This window comes from Gorilla gorilla, chromosome 16 (assembly GCF_029281585.2).
Source record: "Gorilla gorilla gorilla isolate KB3781 chromosome 16, NHGRI_mGorGor1-v2.1_pri, whole genome shotgun sequence".
Lineage (NCBI taxonomy): Eukaryota > Metazoa > Chordata > Mammalia > Primates > Hominidae > Gorilla > Gorilla gorilla.
This window is the reverse complement of record NC_073240.2, coordinates 22,328,089-22,350,250: the sequence shown is the minus strand read 5'-3', so window position 1 is coordinate 22,350,250 and position 22,162 is coordinate 22,328,089. Positions and strand designations below refer to the sequence as shown.

The following is a 22,162-nucleotide window of genomic DNA, read 5'->3' as shown; positions in this document are numbered from 1 at the left end:
TATCAGCATAATAATTGTGTACTTAATGGAATTTTATAAACAATCTGATATTTAAAAAGACAGTTAATTGTGTCCTTTATGGATGTCTCTAAAAATTATAATGCTGATCAAAACAGAATGTTGCCAAAAATTACACTGTACAACCACGTATGCATTAGAAGTTGAAAAAAATTTTACGTATTAAATATGACCACGTACACATGTTGGAAAATGTTTAAACATGCATAAGAATACTGTAAAAAAGTAGTTTAGAATATTGGTTACTTCCAGGCAATAAATGGTACTAGTGTAAAAAGACTCTGGGCCGGGCGCGGTGGCTCACGCCTCTAATCCAAGCACTTTAGGAGGCCGAGGTGGGTGGATTACAAGGTCAGCAGGTCGAGACCATCCTGGCTAACATGGTGAAACCCCGTTTCTACTAAAAATACAAAGAATGAGCCAGGCGTTGTGGTGGGCGCCTGGATTCCCAGCTACTTGGGAGGCCCAGGCAGGAGAATGGCGTGAACCCGGGAGGTGGAGCTTGCAGTGCGCCAAGATCACACCACTGCTCTCCAGCCTGGGCGAGACTACGAAACGGGCGAGGCGAGGCAGCGAGACGCCATATCAAAATTTAAAAAAAAAAGAAAATTTAAGACGTGAAAACAAATTCTACACATAGTCAGAACCACACACATATGTTGTGAATTTATGGTTGTTTGTTTGCTTTTTGAGATGGAGTCTCACTCTGTCACTCAGGCTAAAGTGGCACAAGCTTGGCTCACTGCAACTTCTGCCTCATGGGTTCAAGCGATTCTCCTGCCTCAGCCTCCAGAATAGCTGAGATTACGGGCACCCACCACCACAACCGGCTATTGTTTGTTATTTTTAGTAGCGATGGGGTTTCACTGTGTTGACCAGGCTCGTCTGCGACTCCTGACCTTAAGTAATCTGCCCACCTTGGTCTCCTAAAATGCCAGGATTACAGGCATGCGCCACCGTGCACAGCCTGTTGTAACATGATTTAAACATGCATGGGAATGACAACAAAAATTAATTCAGGCTGTTTTGTACCTCTAGGCAATTAATTACAGTAGCATAAAAAGACACCAAGGCCAAAAGCTTTAGTCACACTGCTAAAACAGTGTGTCTAGCAAAGAGTCATCAAGTAGTGATTTTTAAAAATTATATGTCACACACACGCACACACACACTCAGTCACCTAATCAGAAAAACAAGAAACTGATTTTCTTTAGATTCTCTGAGTGACAACACTCACAACTGTCACGTCAGCAACTGAAACTTTCCTCAAAATAAAGATCAGAATTCCAATCAGCATTTGAACCACTGAAAATATTTCACAGTTTCAAAATTCACCTGCCTTAAAACCGAGCACGTACAGAAATTGCAAATTGGAAACTTTACACTATCGGGATATTAAAGAAGAACCACATGAAGTAAAGCAGAATTTTTTTCTAAATCCCTAATTCTTATGCTTGTAAATGGCATTTTCTCAAATATGAATACTAACGTTGCCATTATTTTATCAAATTTTCCCATCAAATTTTCTAAAGAAAACAACATTGGGAATAAAAGGCTCTCAGCATTTCAAATAGTTTAATATTCTTAATTCCAGAGTAAAATTTAAATTACAAAATTTACCTGCTTTGAATGTTTCTCTGTCCTTCAATTCTAAAGCTTTATTTGGAAGAGAAACTTTCCTTCCACAGGTAGGCTAAATGGGTTTGGAAACACAAAAATTAACATATAATGTATACTTCATAAAATATGTAGGTAATACTCAAGATAGAAATATAAAAGCTATTACCTTCAGAAGACCATCTTTATCAGGAGACTCTAAAAGAAAAGGGACAGATGTAGTTGATTATATGGAAGCCTGACAAAGCCTACCAAACGTTCATACAGTGTGAATATGAAGATGAATCCTCATGCTTGGATTGGAAAGGGATTACACTAGGTTTTGGGGTCTTTTGGGTTATTGTGTTTGTTAACATGCCAACTGTAGGGAGACCCCCTGAAACTATTGCTATGGAATAAAAGATGCAATGCTCCTGATTATTGTAAATACAAAACTGCATGCAGGATTGTGTAAAGACAATGCCAGGTTCGACTGCCAGAATGAGCCAACAGCACGTGATGTGCTTCCCCCTGCAGAGAGCCTGTGAATGGATGTGCAGTCAGGGAGGTTTCACGTCACCAAGATTCCCATCCCAGAAAGGCATATGTTCATAGCTCTGGGAATGGAATGCTACCCTTGTGGAGAGCCTATAAACAGATGCATGGGGGGGTGCCTGTCCATATGGATAAGATAGTGCTATGACTGCCCTCATCTTGCCACGGCTCTTCTAGGCCTCTTTAGGGTTAAGGCATACTCTCTTCTGAGAATTTCTGGTCTACCCAGTTGTCTAGCTTCACATCCTGTTTCTATGGATTGTTTGGAACCAGCTTTTGCTGCAACTGTTACTGCTGATTAATATCTTGCTAATCATAGGTTATGGAAAGTCTGCATTTCTGTTTTAAGGCTTTGTTAGAAATTACCGATGCACACACTATATTGTAAATCCTTATCCCTGTGTACTGTATTTCTGCATAGAGATGTTAGTTACAGAATTACTTCATCCCCATGTGACCATCTCACCTCATAATCAAATGACCCTAAATCCCTCATTAACCCACCCCCACCCTCACTAAACTTAATAATAAATGCGGGTATATCCAGTGAATTGTTGGCACTATGGGACGACAAGGTGGTGATTCCCCTGGACCCAGCTTTCACTATCTTGTCTCTGTCTATTATGTCTCAACCTGCCGATCCACCTGGGAACAAAGACAAGGCCCCGTTGCATTGCAGGCTGCTGGACAGATAGCCACATGAGGCAAAGCTGAATTTTTTGTTAATCTCTAAATCTTATGCTTGTAAATGGCATTTTCTCAAACATAAATGCAAACATTGGCATTATTTGTATCAAATTTTCCCATCAAATTTTCAAAAGAAAACAACATTGGGAATAAAAGCCTCTCGGCATTTCAAATAGTTTAATATTCTTAATTCCAGATTAAAAGTTAAATTACAAAATTTACCTGCTTTGAGTGTTTCTCTGTCCTTTAATTCTAAGGCTTTATTTGGAAGAGAAACTTTCCTTCCACAGGTAGGCTAAATGGGTTTGGAAACACAAAAATTAATACATAATATATGCTTCCTAAAATATGTAGTTAGTATTCAAGATAGCAATATGAAAGTTATTACCTTCAGAAGACCATCTTTAACAGGAGACTCTAAAAGTAAAGGGACATATATAATTGATTATATGCAAGCCTGACAAAGCCTACCAAGCATTCGTACAATGTGAATATGAAGATGAATCCTCATGCTTGGATTGAAAAGGGATTACACTAGCTTTTGGGGTCTTTTGGGCGTTTTTATTTGTTAACATGCCAACGGGACAGAAATATACTTAAGAAAATTTAAAAAATAAACTTCATCAAACTTGCTATGGATATTTCAACAATCAAAATATATTTCAACTGACAATAACTAAATTAGAAAAATCCTAATACCAGTAAGATTAATCTGCCGTATAGGGAAAGAAGTTGAATTTAGTAAGATGACCAAGTCATGACCCCCTGCCAAAAAAAAAAAAAAAAGTCCTAGCTAGTGGAAGAATGCTATGGCATATTGTTAAGGAAACACATCAGAATCTCTTATGTCAATATACTGCAAGTAGCTATTATGTTCTTCAATTTGTCCTGTAATTAAAGAATTGCAAAGCTGCGATGAGAATTCAAAGGTACAATTTACTTATCATTGCAGAGGATGTTCTAAATTTATCAGCATAAATATCTACTTATAGAATAAAAGTTTATAAATATATTTATTTTTGAACCTCTGTGAAATAGGAGTATTTTTACATTTATGGGGTTTTCTGGTTTAGTCCTCCCAAAATTTCCTGATCCACTTATGCAGAAAAGTGAAAGCACACCCATCAACAAACTAATACAGTCCAGGTGCCGTGTCTCATGCCTGTAACTCCAGAACCTTGGAAGCCCAAAGAGGGCGGATCTCTCAAGGCCAGGAGTTCCAAAGCAGCCTGGCCTAAATAGCGAAACCCTGTCTCCACAAAAAATACAAAAATCATCTAGGTATGGTGGCATATGCCTGTAACCCCAGCTACTTGGGAGCCGGAGCTGTGAGAATCACTTGAACCCAGGAGGCCCAGTTGGCAGTGTGTCAAGATCATGCCACTGCACTCCAGCCTGGATGACAGAGCGAGACTCTGTCTCAACAAAAGAAAAAACACCTGATATGAAAGTATCAAAAACTGGACGTCAATTTCCAGAGACATTTTACATATCATTAACCTGCATATTTCAATGTTAGAGTAATGGTTATTGAAAATAACAGTTTTATTGTTCAAGGAATGAATTCTACAATTGCTTTGTTGCTAAAACTAATTCTATTTGTTATGCCATGTGAGTTGTTAAGCCACTGTTATGAAAAAGCTTTTATAGAAAGCTTAGCTTCAAGAAAAAACAGACATTTCTTTGACATAGAAATATATCTCCTTTCATCAAATAATATGAATACAACATGCTTAATCTCTCATTTTTCTCTACTTTGTTATTTTTCAGTAAGACACACTTTAATATATTTAGACATATCAAGTATATATGTTGTTTCCTTTGAGAGTTGATTGATCAATAATGAAGACACTTCAGGGATATAAACTGTCTAAAACACACAAAATTTATGTCCAAGCATTTTAAGGCTAAATATGCATGACCGTGTTGCAGGTATGTGTTTTAGAAAAAAAGTGCTTAAAATTGTATTCAATACACTTTAAATAAAAACCCGCTTTAATTACGATGAGAAGATCGTTCTCGATTCATTAATATCTTTAAACTTTACTTCTGAAGCACTGAAGAAACCTCAGAAATTCATATATAGGAAATGATACCATTAATTCATCTGCTTGTTTTAGGTAAAAATATGATAAATGTACATCCTCACTAAGTGCAAAGAAAGCAGAGTGTCATGAGATAGGAAATGAATATGTAACCAAAATATTTTCCTTTATGAAGAAAATAGCTGGCTTTGACCTTTCTAAGACAAGATAAAAAAGCAAAACGCGCAGAGATGAAACATTCAGAGCTATCTTATCATCAACGAACCGTTTATCACTTGGCATTTAGGAATCCTATTTATAGTTGAAAACTCTGGTTCTAAATTGTGATCTGATTATCCCTGAAGTTCAAAATCGATGCAGAGGAAGCAAGCAGGGAAATACTATCTTCGTTATTTTTTTAAATTACTTTTTTTTTATAAAGGGGTACACTGGAGTTTTTTAGAGTCAGGACAGGTCACATGGCATGGCTCTAAAGATTAGTGAGCCACATTTGTAATGGCTATTGAAATGTATGGCTATGCGTCCTTGCATTTTAATTACTTCACTTTTAATTTCTAATATAGCGTGAAGTAGGACATACAGTTAAACAAAGGCTTGCTGACATCTATAATTATTATGATGCTTTTTAGTCACCATGAAGAGAGTCTAATTAAATGTGGTGGAAAGTAAAAATGCACACTATGGTTTTTTTTTTTTTCTTTTGTCTGTGTCTCGCCCTGTCGCCCAGGCTGGAGTGCAGTGTCGAGATCTGAGCAGAACACAAGCTCCACCTCCCGGGTTCAGGCCATTCTCCTGCCTCAACCTCCTGAGTGGCTGGGACTACAGGCACCCACCGCCACTCCTGGCTAATTTTTTGTATTTTTATGAGAGATGGGGTTGCACCGTGTTAGCTAGGATGGTCTGGATCTCCTGACCTCGTGATCCGCCCGCCTCGGCCTCCGAAAGTGCTGGGATTACAGGCATAAGTCACCACGCCTGGCCTGAAATCTTAAAATAAATGAAAAACAAGCTAATCGCTGAACAAAAAATAAAAAGTTCCTGTAGAATGACAAGAACATTGTACACCCATTTATATATGATTTTTGCAAAAATGTTAATGCCAATACGTATACGCTGAGTGATGAGGAGATAAGTGATCTTGAATCAGAGGAGCAAATCATGACACTGAGAAAATAAATGCAAAAGCTGAACATAGAGTGCTACACCATGTGTCTTTAATGCAACACATTATAATAATTTGTATCATTACATTACAAATATTCATGATGTTCTTTAATATGTCCTGTCATTGAGAAAGTGCACAGTTCGGATGAGAGTTCAGCTGAATGTAGATTTGACATCTCATCAGTGAAAGTGTTATGAATTGATCAGCTTGGATATATACTTGGAGCGTAATACTAAATATAAATATTCATTGATTTTCATACCCGTATTCTACAATAGTATCCAACATTTTTGTAATTTCTGTCTTTGCCATCTCAATATTTCTTGATCAACTCATGGAGGAAGATGTACAAACCTCATCAGGAACAGCAAATTTAATTAGCCCTCAATAGTGATGTATTTGTTATAAATTTAGTTGCAACAGACATTAAATATTAACAAAATTTTCTAGGTTAAAATCAGTAAAATACCTATGAATAACAACAATTTAAGTATTCAAGTCATAAATTCAGAATTATGGTTTTTAAAATTAGTTTGGTTTGGTATATCATGTTATTCGCTAATGAGGTTTTATAAAATGGCAATTTTACCAACACAATTTGCTTCCTTAAAAATAAAGCCAAGGTTCTTACATTCTAGTATATGTTATTCAAATTGTGAATATCAACAAAATATATACATATATATATATATTTGATGCCTCATAGTAATAAAGAAAATTAATGAGTCACTGAGGTTTAGTCAAATTCTAGTAATCCTCAAGAGTCCAATAGTCTCTGGAGCACCCACACTCTAATATTCTGCAGTAAAAAGTATTCTAAATGCTTCCGAAGTGTATTCACTCCATTTTCCTTCATACAAAATCCAAAATAATCTAGCTGGCTTCTCTCTTGTCCCCTGCTTCCTGCCTCATAATCTCTCTTCTTTAGCAAAACTAATCTCTAGACTTGTGCTCTTGTTTCTTCCCATTCAACACACACTCTTTCCTTTTTCTTTGTTTAGCAGTAGTATCTTCCATCTACAATTTCTATTCCATTGCCCCTTTCTTCTTCTCCCCTAACTAAAAACATACTCAAAAATAGGAGCACCATAATGCTTTCTCCTGACCCTTTTCTGTCCTGACCTTCTACCCAATGGCCCTTCTTCCACATTTTTTCCCACAAAGGTCTCTCATCTTGCTACTCAGAGCAAGGTCCAAGGACCACCAGCATCAGCATCACCTGACAACTTACTAAAAATGCAGAATCCCTAGTCGGCTGAATCACAGTGTGAATTGTTAACAAGGTTTTCAGATGATTTTCTAAAGTTTGAAAACTTATGGTCTATACGGAGTGTATATGACGAATTATATACATGTGTGGCCGTGCATATATGCTTATTCTCAACTATTGCAAATAGAACACAGCTCTCCATGGTCAGCTGCTTCCATCCCTAATGGCTTCCCACCAGTGAGAAAGACAGGAAGAGTCAGAATATTTTTGCTGTAATTCTCTGGTATGTTTTGGCACTAGAAAGTCACTTTATATTCTTCCCAAATTTCTAACCACACCCGATCTTTTCCTAAAGAATCATTTCATTTTACCATCCTCCATTATATAAACCTGCCTCTTGTTCCTTCCCGTCCTGTCTATACTCTCTGTCTTTCTCGATCTTCATTTCCTCTTTTACTACTTTCTCCTTTCTTATTTTCTCATTTTCCTCAGCTCTTGGAATACCTTGAATTCAAACTAATAATTCAGTTCCTTTTCAGTACTCTCAATATACTCTGTTGCCAACACCTGATAAGACGTATAACTCATCACCATTTCACTTCTCTTTTTTCCATGCTTTGAATTAAGGAGGTAATTTTCTTCATCTATTAGAGGATATCCTTCCTCATCAGTTTAGATAAATATTTGGTCAAATGACTTTTTAAATAAAATATGGTTCTTACCTTCTAATTTTCCATTTAAGGTATCGAATTCTTTTTGATGTGTAGCTTTGGGTAAATACACATCCTTCCGTGAAACAGTCTCACAGGGACTCTGTTAAAAGTAATATCAATAAAGAATTTCAATGAAAAAATGCTAGTAATGAAGAGTATCAAAATTTCCTAACTAAAATCTTTTTTAAAAACAGAATTTCCTAGTTTGCAAACAATTCGACTTAAGAGCACACACGTATAGAAAATCAAAACATTTTGATAGAAATCACCATCAATCCCACAGAAATACAAACTGCCATCAGAGAATACTATAAACACCTCTACACAAATAAACTAGAAAATCTAGAAGAAATGGATAAATTCCTCAACACATACACCCTCCCAAGACTAAACCAGGAAGAAGTTGAATCTCTGAATAGACCAATAACAGGCTCTGAAATTGTGGCAATAATCAATAGCTTACCAACCAAAAAGAGTCCAGGACCAGATGGATTTACAGCCGAATTCTTCCAGAGGTACAAGGAGGAACTGGTACCATTCCTTCTGAAACTATTCCAATCAATAGAAAAAGAGGGAATCCTCCCTAACTCATTTTATGAGGCCAGCATCATCCTGATACCAAAGCCAGGCAGAGACACAACAAAAAAAAGAGAATTTTAGACCAATATCCTTGATGAACATTGATGCAAAAATCCTCAATAAAATACTGGCAAACCGAATCCAGCAGCACATCAAAAAGCTTATCCACCATGATCAAGTGGGCTTCATCCCTGGGATGCAAGGCTGGTTCAATATACGCAAATCAATAAATGTAATCCAGCATATAAACAGAACCAAAGACAAAAACCACATGATTATCTCAATAGATGCCGAAAAGGCCTTTGACAAAATTCAACAACCCTTCATGCTAAAAACTCTCAATAAATTAGGTATTGATGGGACGTATCTCAAAATAATAAGAGCTATCTATGACAAACCCACAGCCAATATCATACTGAATGGGCAAAAACTGGAAGCATTCCCTTTGAAAACTGGCACAAGACAGAGATGCCCTCTCTTAGCACTCCTAATCAACATACTGTTGGAAGTTCTGGCCAGGGCATTTAGACAGGAGAAGGAAATAAAGGGTATTCAATTAGGAAAAGAGGAAGTCAAATTGTCCCTATTTGCAGATGACATGATTGTATATCTAGAAAACCCCATTGTCTCAGCCCAAAATCTCCTTAAGCTGATAAGCAGCTTCAGCAAAATCTCAGGATACAAAATCAATGTAAAAAATCACAAGCATTCTTACACACCAATAACAGACAAACAGAGAGCCAAATCCTGAGTGAACTCCCATTCACAATTGCTTCAAAGAGAATGAAATACCTAGGAATCCAACTTAGAAGGGACATGAAGGACCTCTTCAAGGAGAACTACAAACCACTGCTCAATGAAATAAAAGAGGATACAAACAAATGGAAGAACATTCCATGCTCATGGGTAGGAAGAATGAATATCATGAAAATGGCCATACTGCCCAAGTAATTTATAGATTCAGTGCCATCCCCATTAAGCTACCAATGACTTTCTTCACAGAATTGGAAAAAACTACTTTAAAGTTCATATGGAACCAAAAAAGAGCCTGCATCTCCAAGTCAATCCTAAGCCAAAAGAACAAAGCTGTAGGCATCACACTACCTGACTTCAAACTATACTACAAGGCTTCAGTGACCAAAGCAGCGTGGTACTGTTACCAAAACAGAGATATAGATCAATGGAACAGAACACAGCCCTCAGAAATAATGGCGCATATCTAGAACTATCTGATCTTTGAAAAACCTGAGAAAAACAAGCAATGGGGAAAGGATTCCCTATTTAATAAATGGTGCTGGGAAAAGTGGCTAGCCATAAGGAGAAAGCTGAAACTGGATCCCTTCCTTACATCTTATACAAAAAGTAATTCAAGATGGATTAAAGACTTAAACGTTAGACTTAAAACCATAAAAACCCTAGAAGAAAACCTAGGCATTACCATTCAGGACATAGGCATGGGCAAGGACTTCATGTCTAAAACACCAAAAGCAATGGCAACAAAAGCCAAAATTGACAAATGGGATCTCATTAAACTAAAGAGCTTCTGAACAGCAAAAGAAACTACCATCAGAGTGAACAGGCAACCTACAAAATGGGAGAACATTTTTGCAACCTACTCTTCTGACGAAGGGCTAATATCCAGAATCTACAATGAGCTCAAACAAATTTACAAGAAAAAAACAACCCCATCAAAAAGTGGACGAAGGACATGAACAGACACTTCTCAAAAGAAGACATTTATGCAGCCAAGAAACACATGATAAAATGCTCACTATCATTGGCCATCAGAGAAATGCAAATCAAACCACAATGAGATACCATCTCACACCAGTTAGAATGGCAATCATCAAAAAGTCAGGAAACAACAGGTGCTGGAGAGGATGTGGAGAAATAGGAACACTTTTACACTGTTGGTGGGACTGGAAACTAGTTCAACCATTGTGGAAGTCAGTGTGGCGATTCCTCAGGGATCTAGAGCTAGAAATAGCATTTGACCCAGTCATCCCATTACTGGGTATATACCCAAAGGACTATAAATCATGCTGCTATAAAGACACATGCACACGTATGTTTATTGTGGCACTATTCACAATAGCAAAGACTTGGAACCAACCCAAATGTCCAACAATGATAGACTGGATTAAGAAAATGTGGTACATATACACCATGGATTACTATGCAGCCATAAAAAAATGATGAGTTCATGTCCTTTTAGGGACATGGATGAAATTGGAAATCATCATTCTCAGTAAACTATTGCAACAACAAAAAAACAACCACCGCATATTCTCACTCAGAGGTGGGAATTGAACAATGAGAACACATGGACATGGGAAGGGGAACATCACACTCTGGGGACTGTTGTGGGGGGGGGAGGGATAGCATTAGGAGATATAACTAATGCTAAATGACGAGTTAATGGGTGGAGCACACCAGCATGGCACACGTATACATATGTAACTAACCTGCACATTGTGCACATGTACCCTAAAACTTAAAGTATAATAATAATAAAAGAAAATAAAAGAAAACCTCACATAACTCTCTCTACATCAAGCTTATCTTTACATTCATGTGGCCATTAACTTGGTTACTGAGCAGGAAAAACAAATCATGTTCATGAAAAAATTCACACGTGCATATTTCAAAAAGTATCTCTCTTAAAAATATCTAACTTATATTGTAGTCCTCATCAAAAATAAATATGACATTTCAAACAAAATACAATACATTTTCTACTTGCCATGACACATACAGCATTAAACATTTAAAATATTCATGGTCATAGAACTGTTTAGTGTTAAAAATGATGTCTGTCTTGAACTTTTAGAGTCTGTCATATAGCGTATGCACAGAATGCTGAAAAAGCTGCTTTATTTCAGTAAACAGGGGCTTAAAATAAGCAACATGTTTTTGACAAAATTTATGATGATGGAAAAAGTGCTTGAATAGAATGTAAATGCAGTAAGAAAAAAATTATGTCATGTCTAAATGAAAGCAAACAGGTATTAAAGTGTTTTTGTCTAATAAAAAATCAGATAAAATCTACTTGTCTATCGACTTCAACCCTTTGCTGTTACCATCAGGCAGCAGCTGCTTGTTTCTAAGAGGTCAGATACTTTCTATGTCTTTCCACAGTTGCACCTTAAAACACATCACTATTATTTCACACTCATGCTGCTGCAGCTTGACTGCCATAAAGTGACTCAAGGAGTTCTATTTGTGAAAATATAATTTATATTTTTCAATAGACTGCTCAACCAATACTCTTGTTATTATATTCCCACAAGGTTTCCTATTCCTCATGCTTTTCTTTCTCCTGAAATGTCCCCTCAGATCTATACTGAACAATAAGATATGTCAATACGTTCAAGTCCCAGGCATTAACTTTTCAGGTCCCAACTTTTGCAATACTGCAGTTTAAAGTGTCTCTCCATGAATCCAGTTAGAACTTTTGTACATCTAGATATAAGACAGAATCATGTATTTGCCCATAGCTGGACTCAGTGTAATTCTTTTGCTTTTAGGCAAACGTACTTCAGATCCCATGTGAATTTCTAGTGAATTCTAAGCCTTATTTTTTACACTATACCACACTGGCTTCTTAAATTAATCCTACAAATTCACAGAATTTCACCATGAAGCAGTAATCTACTTAGCACATATATTCTCTATTAAGAGTATTCTGAAAAATCTCAAAAAATAATTTGGGGGTGACATATGCAGAGGTGAGAAAATAAAGTCTAAGGATCTGATTTTATGTTTTCATATCATGCAATACTAATATTTAAAAAAATCAATAACACTTAGTACCTCAGAATCCCAAGAATTTTCTTCATCGTCCTTTTGTTTGGATTCTGATGGGAACATCTGAGCTATAAAAGGTTAATCACAGATGTATTCATGAGAACATTTCTCTACTATAAATTTTAAAAACATACACAAGTCTACTTTCATTCACGAATCTGTAGTTTTTCCTCTGTAGCCCGTATATTCTTTTTGTCAATTACAGTGACTACTTCTATAGTCACTCCATCAGAATTGAAATCTAAAAAGTCTGAAAATTAACATTATTTCATTAGAATGAAGAAAAATAGAAATTTGACTAACTTGTATGAGTTATTTCTTCACAAAGCAATCATATACTCTTCTCCTGTAAAACACAGTATGTCCTATATTTGCTGTTGATTCAGAAACTTTAATTACCTATCATCTCTCATTTCTTTGTAAATTTTTAGTTTCTAGTATTACTTAGTTTGATTGACTCAGCAATCTCTATTACACAGTTCTTCAAAAAAGATGATCTATCAATGAATAAAATTTTTTAGGAATATTAACTTTTTGATATTAGTCAACTATATGTCCAACCCTTTTACATTTCAATATGCTATGACAGTGTATTGGGTGTGTTTTGGGTGTGTATATGTTTTAGGATGATAAACTTAAAAAACTTTTATTGCATATAAATTAAGAACTGCTTTAATTACAACGACACACTGCTTCCCTAATGCAACAATATCTTCAGAGTCAGCTTGTGACGCGTTGGAGAAACATCAGAAATGTATAGGAAAAAATAATTGCCTTAAGTAATCTAACGTTCCCACATGTTGTATAGGATAAAATCAAGGCCCACACAAGATTTGAGGAGTTCTCAGGCACATAAGACAGAAAATGAATTTATACCAAAAATAACTTCCAGTTTTCTTTATCAGCAAAAAGTACACATTACAACTATTTGAATCAGGTTAAAGAAAAAAGCAAACATGCACAACTAAAACTTAAAAGACCATTTCATCATTAACAGTACATTTATCATTCGACATCTATCAACTCTCTACCTGGTTTTCAAAAGTAAATTTAACCTGTGATCTCAGCATCCCTGATGTTCACATTTCATGCAGACGGTCCAAGAAACTCAAATCATACTTTGATAAGTCACCATTTTCACTCATTTTCAGAAGTGTACCCTGGATTGTGTCAGAGATCTTACGTGTTGCAATACCATAGCTCTAATAGTCTGTGGGTCACAGTCCAAATTCTTAGTGGAATGTATGATTGCACAAGGAAATATTTTAAATATTTTACTTTTAATTTCTAATAACTAAAAAATTAGCAGATAAAACTAACTTTTTAAAGACTTGGAAATCTGCATGTTTTCATTTTTATTTATTACTTATCAGCATAAAAACTGTGCAATTAACTATGCTACTGTCATACAATGGAATTTTATAAACAACCTAATATTTTAAAACACAGTTAATTGTGTCCTTTATGGATGACTCCAAAAATTATAATGCTGATCAAATAAGAATGTTGCTGAACATTACACTGTACAACCATGCATGCATTAGAAGTTGAAAAAAATTGTACATATTAAATATGACCACGCACACGTTGTAAAATATTTAAACATGCATGAGAATAGTTTTAAAAAGTAGGTTAGTGTAAAAAGACTCTAAAGCCAAATGCTTCAGAATTACAGTTTTAGGAAAAGTGTGTTTATCAAATATTCACAAATAAATGACTAATTACTTTCCTTATCTTTACAAGGTAAAGGTACCACACACCTAAACAGACACACACAGGAACACACGCAGACACACACACACACACACAAACAAACACACAGAGTTCACTGATCCGAGTTACTGATTTTCTTAAGATTCCCAAAGTGACAACACCGGAAATGAGGTAATTAATATTAAAACACAAGTGTTATATCAGTAAAAGACGTCATCCCCGAAGTAAACCGTGGAATCTGAATCAAGCTTCAAAGAACTAAAAAGAGTTAGAGTTTCAAAATTCACCTTCTTGAGTCTTTAAGAAATACAGAAGTTCAAAATAGAAAACATTACAGTTTCGGGATACAAAAGTAGAAACACCTGAGATTAAGGCTACATTTTTTAAAAAAATATATTGAAAATTACTGTTCTTGTAATATCAGGTTTTCAAACATAAATACCAGTATTGGCATTATCTAGATCAAATCTTTTCATCAAAGTTGAAAGAAATAAATCATTGGGGATAGAAAGACTATCAAAATGTCCAATATTGAACTATTCATCTTTGCATAGTTAAATTGAAACATTTACCTGCTCTCAATGTTTGTTCATTCTTCAATTCAAAGGCTTTATTTGGAACAGTCTTTTGCATTTCAACGGCAGGCTAAATGGGTTTGGAAAAAAAATGATCAATAAAGAATGTGTACTTCACAAAATACATAGTTAATAAGTCATTCAAAATTAAACCATAAAACTAAATACCTTGAAGGCAGATGGCTTCTCAGGAAGCTCTAAAATGCAAAAGAGATTTATCGTCAATCATAAGTAAATATGACAAAGCCAACCGAGTGAATGCAGTGATAGTATCTAACTGAGTCCTCTTGGTTGACTTTGAGAATGAATAGTTTAGATTTGGGAAGTTTTCTTTTGGTTTGTTTAGGACACACACATGACAGGAATACACTGAAGAAAATATAAATACAGGTTTCATAGATCATGCAGTTAAGACCTCAAAAGCGAGACTGTGTTTCATGTGTAAAAAGGGTTGATATGAGAAAATAAATGTCAAACCTGAACACGGAATGCTACACCATATACTTAATGAAACACATTAAAATCATTTATATTATTCTATTCATCATGTTCTTTAATACGGCCTATCTTTGGAAAGGTACATAGTTATGATGAGAGTTCAGCTGAATGTAGAATTGACATCTCATCAGTGAAGTGTTATGAATTGATCAGCTTGGATATATACTTAGGTCATAATACTAAATATAAATATTCACTGTTTTCCATAACCATACGGTGTAATCAAATGCCTATATTTCTGTATCCTCCAGTTTATCCATCTGAATGCTTCTTGATCCACTTATGCAAGAAGATGTATAAAACTCATCATGGAAATAATTTATAAGCTTTCAATATTAACATATTTATATAAAAATTAATTGCAATAGATGTATTAAACATAACTAACTTTTTATATTGTTAAGTCACCACAATATTTATTTTAAAAAGCAATCTTATTATTCAAGTATAAATTCAGTATTTTTTTAGTTCCTACAATTTGTCTGATTTGGTGTATCATTAGTCTATAATAAATTTTTTTGGAATGGCAATTTTACCAAAACAACTCACTTTCTTAAAATATAAAGCCAATGTTCTTAGTTTCAAATATATCTCACTTGAATAGCTAACATCAGCAAAATATATATTTGTCATGCCTGATTGTAACATAGAAACCTAATGAGCACTCCTCTTGCTATTCAAAGTGAGCTCCAAGGACCACTGACATCAGCATCTCCTGAGAACTTATTAAAATTTAGAAACTCAATTGTGCTGAATGATACTGTGTATTACCAAGGTATTCAGCTGATTTTTAAATGTTTCATAAGTATTGGTCTATACTGACTGTATACGACAAATTATATAGATGCACACCTATGCATTTTTGTTAATACTCACCTATTGCAAATAAAACACAATTCTGCATGCTCAGATAATTCCACTCCTAATGCCTTCCCAGTAGTGAGAAAGACAGGAAAAGTGAGAAAACTTTAGCAATAATTTTCTGACAAATTTTGGGACCAGAAGATCATTTTATATTCTTGCCATCTTTCTAAGCATGGTCTGTCTTTTCTAAAAAATATTTTATTTTGCCACCTCCATTATATAAACCTGCTTCTTGTTCCTTCATGAACTCCCTGTACTCTCTCTGCCTTCCATAGTCTTCATTCCCTTTTTTTTTTTTTTTTTTTTTTTGAGACGGAGTCTTGCTTTGTCGCCCAGGCTGGAGTGCAGTGGCGCGATCTCGGCTCATTGCAAGCTCCACCTCCCGGGTTCACGCCATTCTCCTGCCTCAGCCTCCCGAGTAGCTGGGACTACAGGCGCCCGCCACCACGCCTGGCTAATTTTTTGTATTTTTAGTAGAGACGGGGTTTCACCGTGTTAGCCAGGATGGTCTCGATCTCCTGACCTCGTGATCCGCCCGCCTCGGCCTCCCTTCATTCCCTTTTTACTCCTTTTCCCTTACTTATTTCCTGACTTTCCTCATGTCTTAGAGTATCTTGGATTCAAACAAATAATTCGGTTTTTTTCTTGCACTCTCTATATATTCCTGTTGCCAACACCTGAAAAGATACATAACTTATCATTTTACTCCTCTCTTTTCGATGTTATGTATTTAGTGGGTAATTTTATTTAGCTATTAGAGTATTTCAGTCATCATGCATTTAGACAAACATATGGTTGAAAGACTTTTCAAATAAAAAGTTGTTCTTACCTTCTACTTCTCTATTTATCTCCATTACTTTCTGATATATAGACTCAGGTATACACACTTGAGTCTTTGCAGAACTCTCAAAGAGACTCTGTTAAAAGTAGTATCAATAGATAATTTCAATTTTAAAATCATAAGAAGCATCAAAATTCCCAATTAAAATATTTTTTAAACTCAATTTCTGACTTCAAAGGCAATTTGATTTGAGGATAGGCACATATTGAAAATCACGACATTTTGATGGAAACCCTCACATATTCTATTTAGGTCAAAACTTATCTGTTATCTTCATGCAGCTATTGACTCGGTTACTGAGCATGAAAAATAAATAATATTGACACAAATTTTCACTCATCTGCATATTTCAAAAAGTAACTCACTTAAAAATATCTTACTTTATCTTCTGCACCAAAAAATCAAGAAAGCACATCAAACAAAATACAATACACTTGCTACCTGCCATAACGCATGTTGGGGTTCAATCAGGCTGGTGGGAAAAATATTAGAGATAGTTATAGAGATAGACACAAAACTTCTTTGAAGGCCGAGAAGTTTGCATAACTTAGGTAATGGATATGGTTGAAGGCAACCTGATCTTTACCTTTCGTTAAACAAATTAAAATAGTCATAAAGGAAGGCAGAGTAGTTTACCTAGCTAGCTAGTTTACTCATATAATCTTAACACTAACCTTTGATGTACCACAGGTGCTTAAGTGCTTTTTACTTGGGAAGTCCACAATGTCAATTAACCTCTAATGGTGTTGACTCAAGCTTTTGTTAATTATTATCTTACTGAATAAATGCGAGTCTGACTAGCTGATCAGGGCCATAGTGGCAACTGTTCACAGAACTCAGCAGGGAGTCTGTAAGCCACTCGGACACCCTCAGCTGGACTGGCAGAACAGAATATCTGTGTGTCAATGTACTTTATTCATCTTTCCCTGGGTCAGGGGTCTGCAAGGGACAGACTCCCTGCAGCTGGTGCCTCCTGGAGAGGAGTGCTGCCGCAAATACATACTGCATTAAACATGGAAAATATTCATGATTATAGAATTATTTAGTGTTAAAAATGATGCATGGCATGAAGAGAATGTTAAGAATAAGTCTCCTGGCTAACACGGTGAAATCCCGTCTCTACTAAAAAAATGCAAAAAAATTAGCTGGGCGTGGTGGCGGGCGCCTGTAGTCCCAGCTACTCTGGAGGCTGAGGCAGGAGAATGGCGTGAACCCAGGAGGCAGAACTTGCAGTGAGCGGAGATCTAGCCACTGCACTCCAGCCTGGGCGACTGAGCGAAACTCTGTCTCAAAAAAAAAAAAAAAAAAAGAATACTCAGAACATTGTAGAAGCGGCTATATTTAGGTAAACAAGGGCTTAAAATAATCAAAATGTTTTTGATAAAATGTCTGCTGATAGAAAAAGTACTTGAATAAAATGAAAAAGTAGTAAGGAAAACTTATATTTATGTTATGTTTAAATGAAAGCAGACAAATATTAGAAAAAGTCTTTTTTTGGTCTATGGACAAATTAGATAAAATCTACTTGTCTACTGACATCTCATTTCTGTTACCACTGTGCAGCAGGGGCTTGGATCTAAGAGGTCAGACACTTCCTGTGTCTTTCCACAGTTGTGACCTTGGACTACACATCATTATTATTTGATACTTATGTTGCTATAAGCATGGCTACCACAAACGGACCCAAAGAGTTCTATTTATAAAAATAATTTCTACTTTTTAAAACACTACTCAAACAAATTGTCCCACGGGTTTCCTATTCTTTATGCATTTTTTTCTCCTGAAATGTTCCTTCAGATCTATACTGGACGATACACGTATGTCAATAAGTTCAAGTCCAAAGCATTATCTTTTCATGTTTCAAGTTGTACAAAACTGCAGCTTAAACTGTTTTTCTATTAATCCAGTTAGAACTTTTGTACATCTAGATATACCACTGAATCATATATTTGCCCACAGGTGGACTCAGAGTAATTCTTTAGTTTTTGGCCAAATTTCACCTCAGAACTTGTGAATTACTGGTGAATTCTAAGCCTTATTTTTTATACTATACTACACTAGTGTCTAAAACTCATTCTGAAAATTAGTAGAATTTCACCATCAAGCAGTAATCTACTTACCACATAGATTTTTTTTAAGTATTTTTTTTTTGGAGACAGAGTCTCACTCTGTCACCCAGCCTGGAGTGCAATGGTGCAATCTCAACTCACTGCAACCTCCTCCTCCCAGGTTCAAGTGATTCTCCTGCCTCAGCTTCCCGAGTAGCTGGGATTACAGGTGTGCACCACCACATCCAACTAATTTTGTATTTCTAGTACAGACAGGGTTTCACCATATTAGCCAGGCTGGTCTCGAACTCCTGAACTCAGGTGATCCTCCCACCTCAGGCCTCCCAAAGTGCTGGCATTACATGCATGAGTTACAGTACCCAGCCAAGTATGTTTTTAGAAATATCAGAATTTCTTCTGAGCATATGCAGTGGTAAGAAAACCAAGTCAAAGCCTCTGATTTTGCATTTTCACATCACTCAATATTAATATTTTTAGAGAATAATAACAGCAATAATACACAATACCCCAGAATCCCAAGAATATTCTTCATCTTCCTCTCGTTTGGATTCTGATGGGAACATCTGATCTAAAAATGTTAATCACAGATACATTCATGAGAGCATTCTTTATTATAAATTTTAAAAACATATACAAATCTATTTTCATTCATGAATCTGTGGACTTTCTTCTGGAGCCTGTATATTCTATTGAATAACAACCACCACTTCTATAGTCAATTGGTTAGAACTACAATCTTAAAAATCTAAAAATTAACTTTATATTCATTAGAATGTAAAAAGCAATAAAAATTGACTAATTTGTATTAATTATTTCCTCACAAAAGAAATAATATCCTCTTCTCCCATGAAACACACTATGTCTGAAATTTGCTATTCACTCAGATAATTTAATTACTTATCATCTCTCAATTCTCTCCATTTTTATTTTTTAGTATTACTTAGTTTGATTGACTAAGCAATCTTTATTACACAGTTCTTCAAAAAACATTATCAATAAGTAAGATTCTTCAAGAAATTAACTTTTTGATATTAGGAAATATATGTTCAACCCTTTGAAATTTCAATATGCCATGACAGTATATTTGGTGTGAATGTGTTTTAAATAAATAAGCTTAAAGAACTTGTACTGCATATAAATTAAAAGCTGCTTTAATTACAATGAGATAGTCTTTCCTCAATGCAACAATAGCTTCAGAATCAACTTGGGCCTCCTTGGAGAAACATCAGACATTTCTAGGAAAAATGATTGCTGTAAGTAACCTAAATTTCCCACATTTCATGGAATTAAAGGTCCAAGGAGTACTGAGAGCCATGAGGCACAAAATCAATATATTCATTTAACAGAAATATTCTAAATGCATCTGAAGTGAATTCACTCAAATATCCTGTTCAGAAACTTGAAAGTTGCCTGGCTATCTTCTCTCTTACCCCGTGTCCTGCCTCACAATCCCTCTTCCTTAGCCAAAATAATGTCTACATCTGTGGTCTCGATTCTTCCCATTCAACATCTCTTAAAATCAATTTTCCCAACACTTTTTTTCTCTTTGTTTAGGGGTAGTATCTGACATCTGTAATTACTATTTCTTTACCTCTTTTTTCCCCTCTGGTCAGAAACATACTCAGAAATAAAAGCAATATAATGCTTTCCCTTGACCCTGTTATGTCTTGACCTTCTATCCAATGGCCCTTCTTCCAGATTTTTCCAAAGGAAAGGCTATTCCCTTGCTACTTAAGAGTGAAGTCCAAGGACCACCAGCATCAGCATCATTTGAGAACTTATTAAAAATTCCAGAATCCCAAGTCTGCTGAATCACAGCATGCATTGTTGACAAGGTATTCAGCTGATTTTCTAAAGTTTGAAAACTTCTGGTCAATACCGAGTGTATATGACAAATTATATACACGCACAGCTGTGCAAATATGCTTATATTAACTCATTGCAGATAAAACACAACTCTCCATGGTCAGGTGCTTCCATCCCTAATGCCTTCCCACCAGTGAGAAAGACAAGAGTGAAAACATGTTTGCTGTAATTCTCTGGCAAATTTTGGTAACAAAAGGTCACCTTATATTCTTCAAAACTTTCTAATCATGCCTTATCTTTCGCTAAAGAATTATTTTATTTTACCATCCTCTATTACCTAAACCCATTTCTTGTTGCCTCATGTACTCTCTGTACTCTCTGTCTTCCTCAGCCTTCATTCCCTCTTTCACTCCTTTCCTCAGGTCTTACGGTATATTGAATTTAAACTAATAATTCAGCTCTTTTTTGGCACTCTCAATATAATCTGTTGTCAACACCTGAGAAGACACATAACTTTCACTGCCTTTGTTCTTCCGTGTTATGCATTTAAAAAATAATTTTCTCTGGCTGTCAGAGTATATCAGTCCTCATGAATTTAGACAAACATTTGGTCAAAAGATGTTTTAAATAAAAAATGGTTCTTACCTTCTATTTTGTGATTTATTGTTTTGATATCTTTTTGATATGTAGCATCAGGTAAACACATATAATTCTGTGCAGCACTCTTAGAGATAATCTGTTAAAGGTAATACCAATAAATAATTTGTCTTTTTCCTTTTTTTGTTTTTTTGAGATGAAGTCTCACAGGGTGGCTCAGTGGTGTGATCTCGGCCTACTGCCACCTCTGTCTCCCAGGTTCAAGCGATTCTCCTCCTTCAGCCTCCTGAGTAGCTGGGACTACAGGCAGGAGCCACCACACCTGGCTAATTTTTTGTATTTTTAGGAGAGATGGGGTTTCACCATGTTGGCCAGGCTGGTCTCGAACTCCTGACCTCAAGTGATCCGCCCACCTCAGCCTCCCAAAGCACTGGGATTATGGCTTGAGCCACGTCAATAAATAATTTCAATTTTAAAATAATAAAAATGACAAGCATCAATATTTTTTATTTAAAATATTTTTTATGGGGCCAGGTGCGGTGGTTCATGCCAGTAATTCCAGCACTTTGGGAGGCCAAGGTGGGGGGATCACAAGGTCAAGAGATTGAGACTACCCTGGCCAACTTGGTGAAACTCCGTCTCTACTAAAAATACAAATATTAGCCGGGCATGGTGGTGGGTGCCTGTAATCCCAGCTACTCAGGAGGCTGAGGCAGGAGAATCAATGGAACCTGGGAGGTGGAGGTTGTAGTCAGCTGAGATCACTCCACTGCACTCCAGCATGGTGACGGAGCAAGACTCTGTCTCAAAAAAGAAAAAAAAAT

The 22,162-nt window shown here is 35.9% G+C and overlaps 1 protein-coding gene across 1 annotated transcript in view; it reads right to left on the bottom strand.

The window, feature by feature from the left end:
- The window catches only part of ANKRD30B (ankyrin repeat domain 30B), a 104,966-nt gene that overhangs the window by 53,023 nt on the left and 29,781 nt on the right, over positions 1-22,162 (bottom strand). Inside the window, exons 10-20 of the mRNA XM_055364182.2 lie at positions 21,387-21,477; positions 19,442-19,503; positions 16,855-16,942; positions 14,832-14,860; positions 14,661-14,733; positions 12,382-12,443; positions 7,999-8,089; positions 3,245-3,273; positions 3,079-3,151; positions 1,805-1,833; positions 1,639-1,711 (exon numbers count right to left, since the gene is read on the bottom strand). Coding sequence (XP_055220157.2) covers positions 1,639-1,711; positions 1,805-1,833; positions 3,079-3,151; positions 3,245-3,273; positions 7,999-8,089; positions 12,382-12,443; positions 14,661-14,733; positions 14,832-14,860; positions 16,855-16,942; positions 19,442-19,503; positions 21,387-21,477 — 700 coding nt within the window. The remainder of the gene's footprint in view (positions 1-1,638; positions 1,712-1,804; positions 1,834-3,078; positions 3,152-3,244; positions 3,274-7,998; positions 8,090-12,381; positions 12,444-14,660; positions 14,734-14,831; positions 14,861-16,854; positions 16,943-19,441; positions 19,504-21,386; positions 21,478-22,162) is intronic.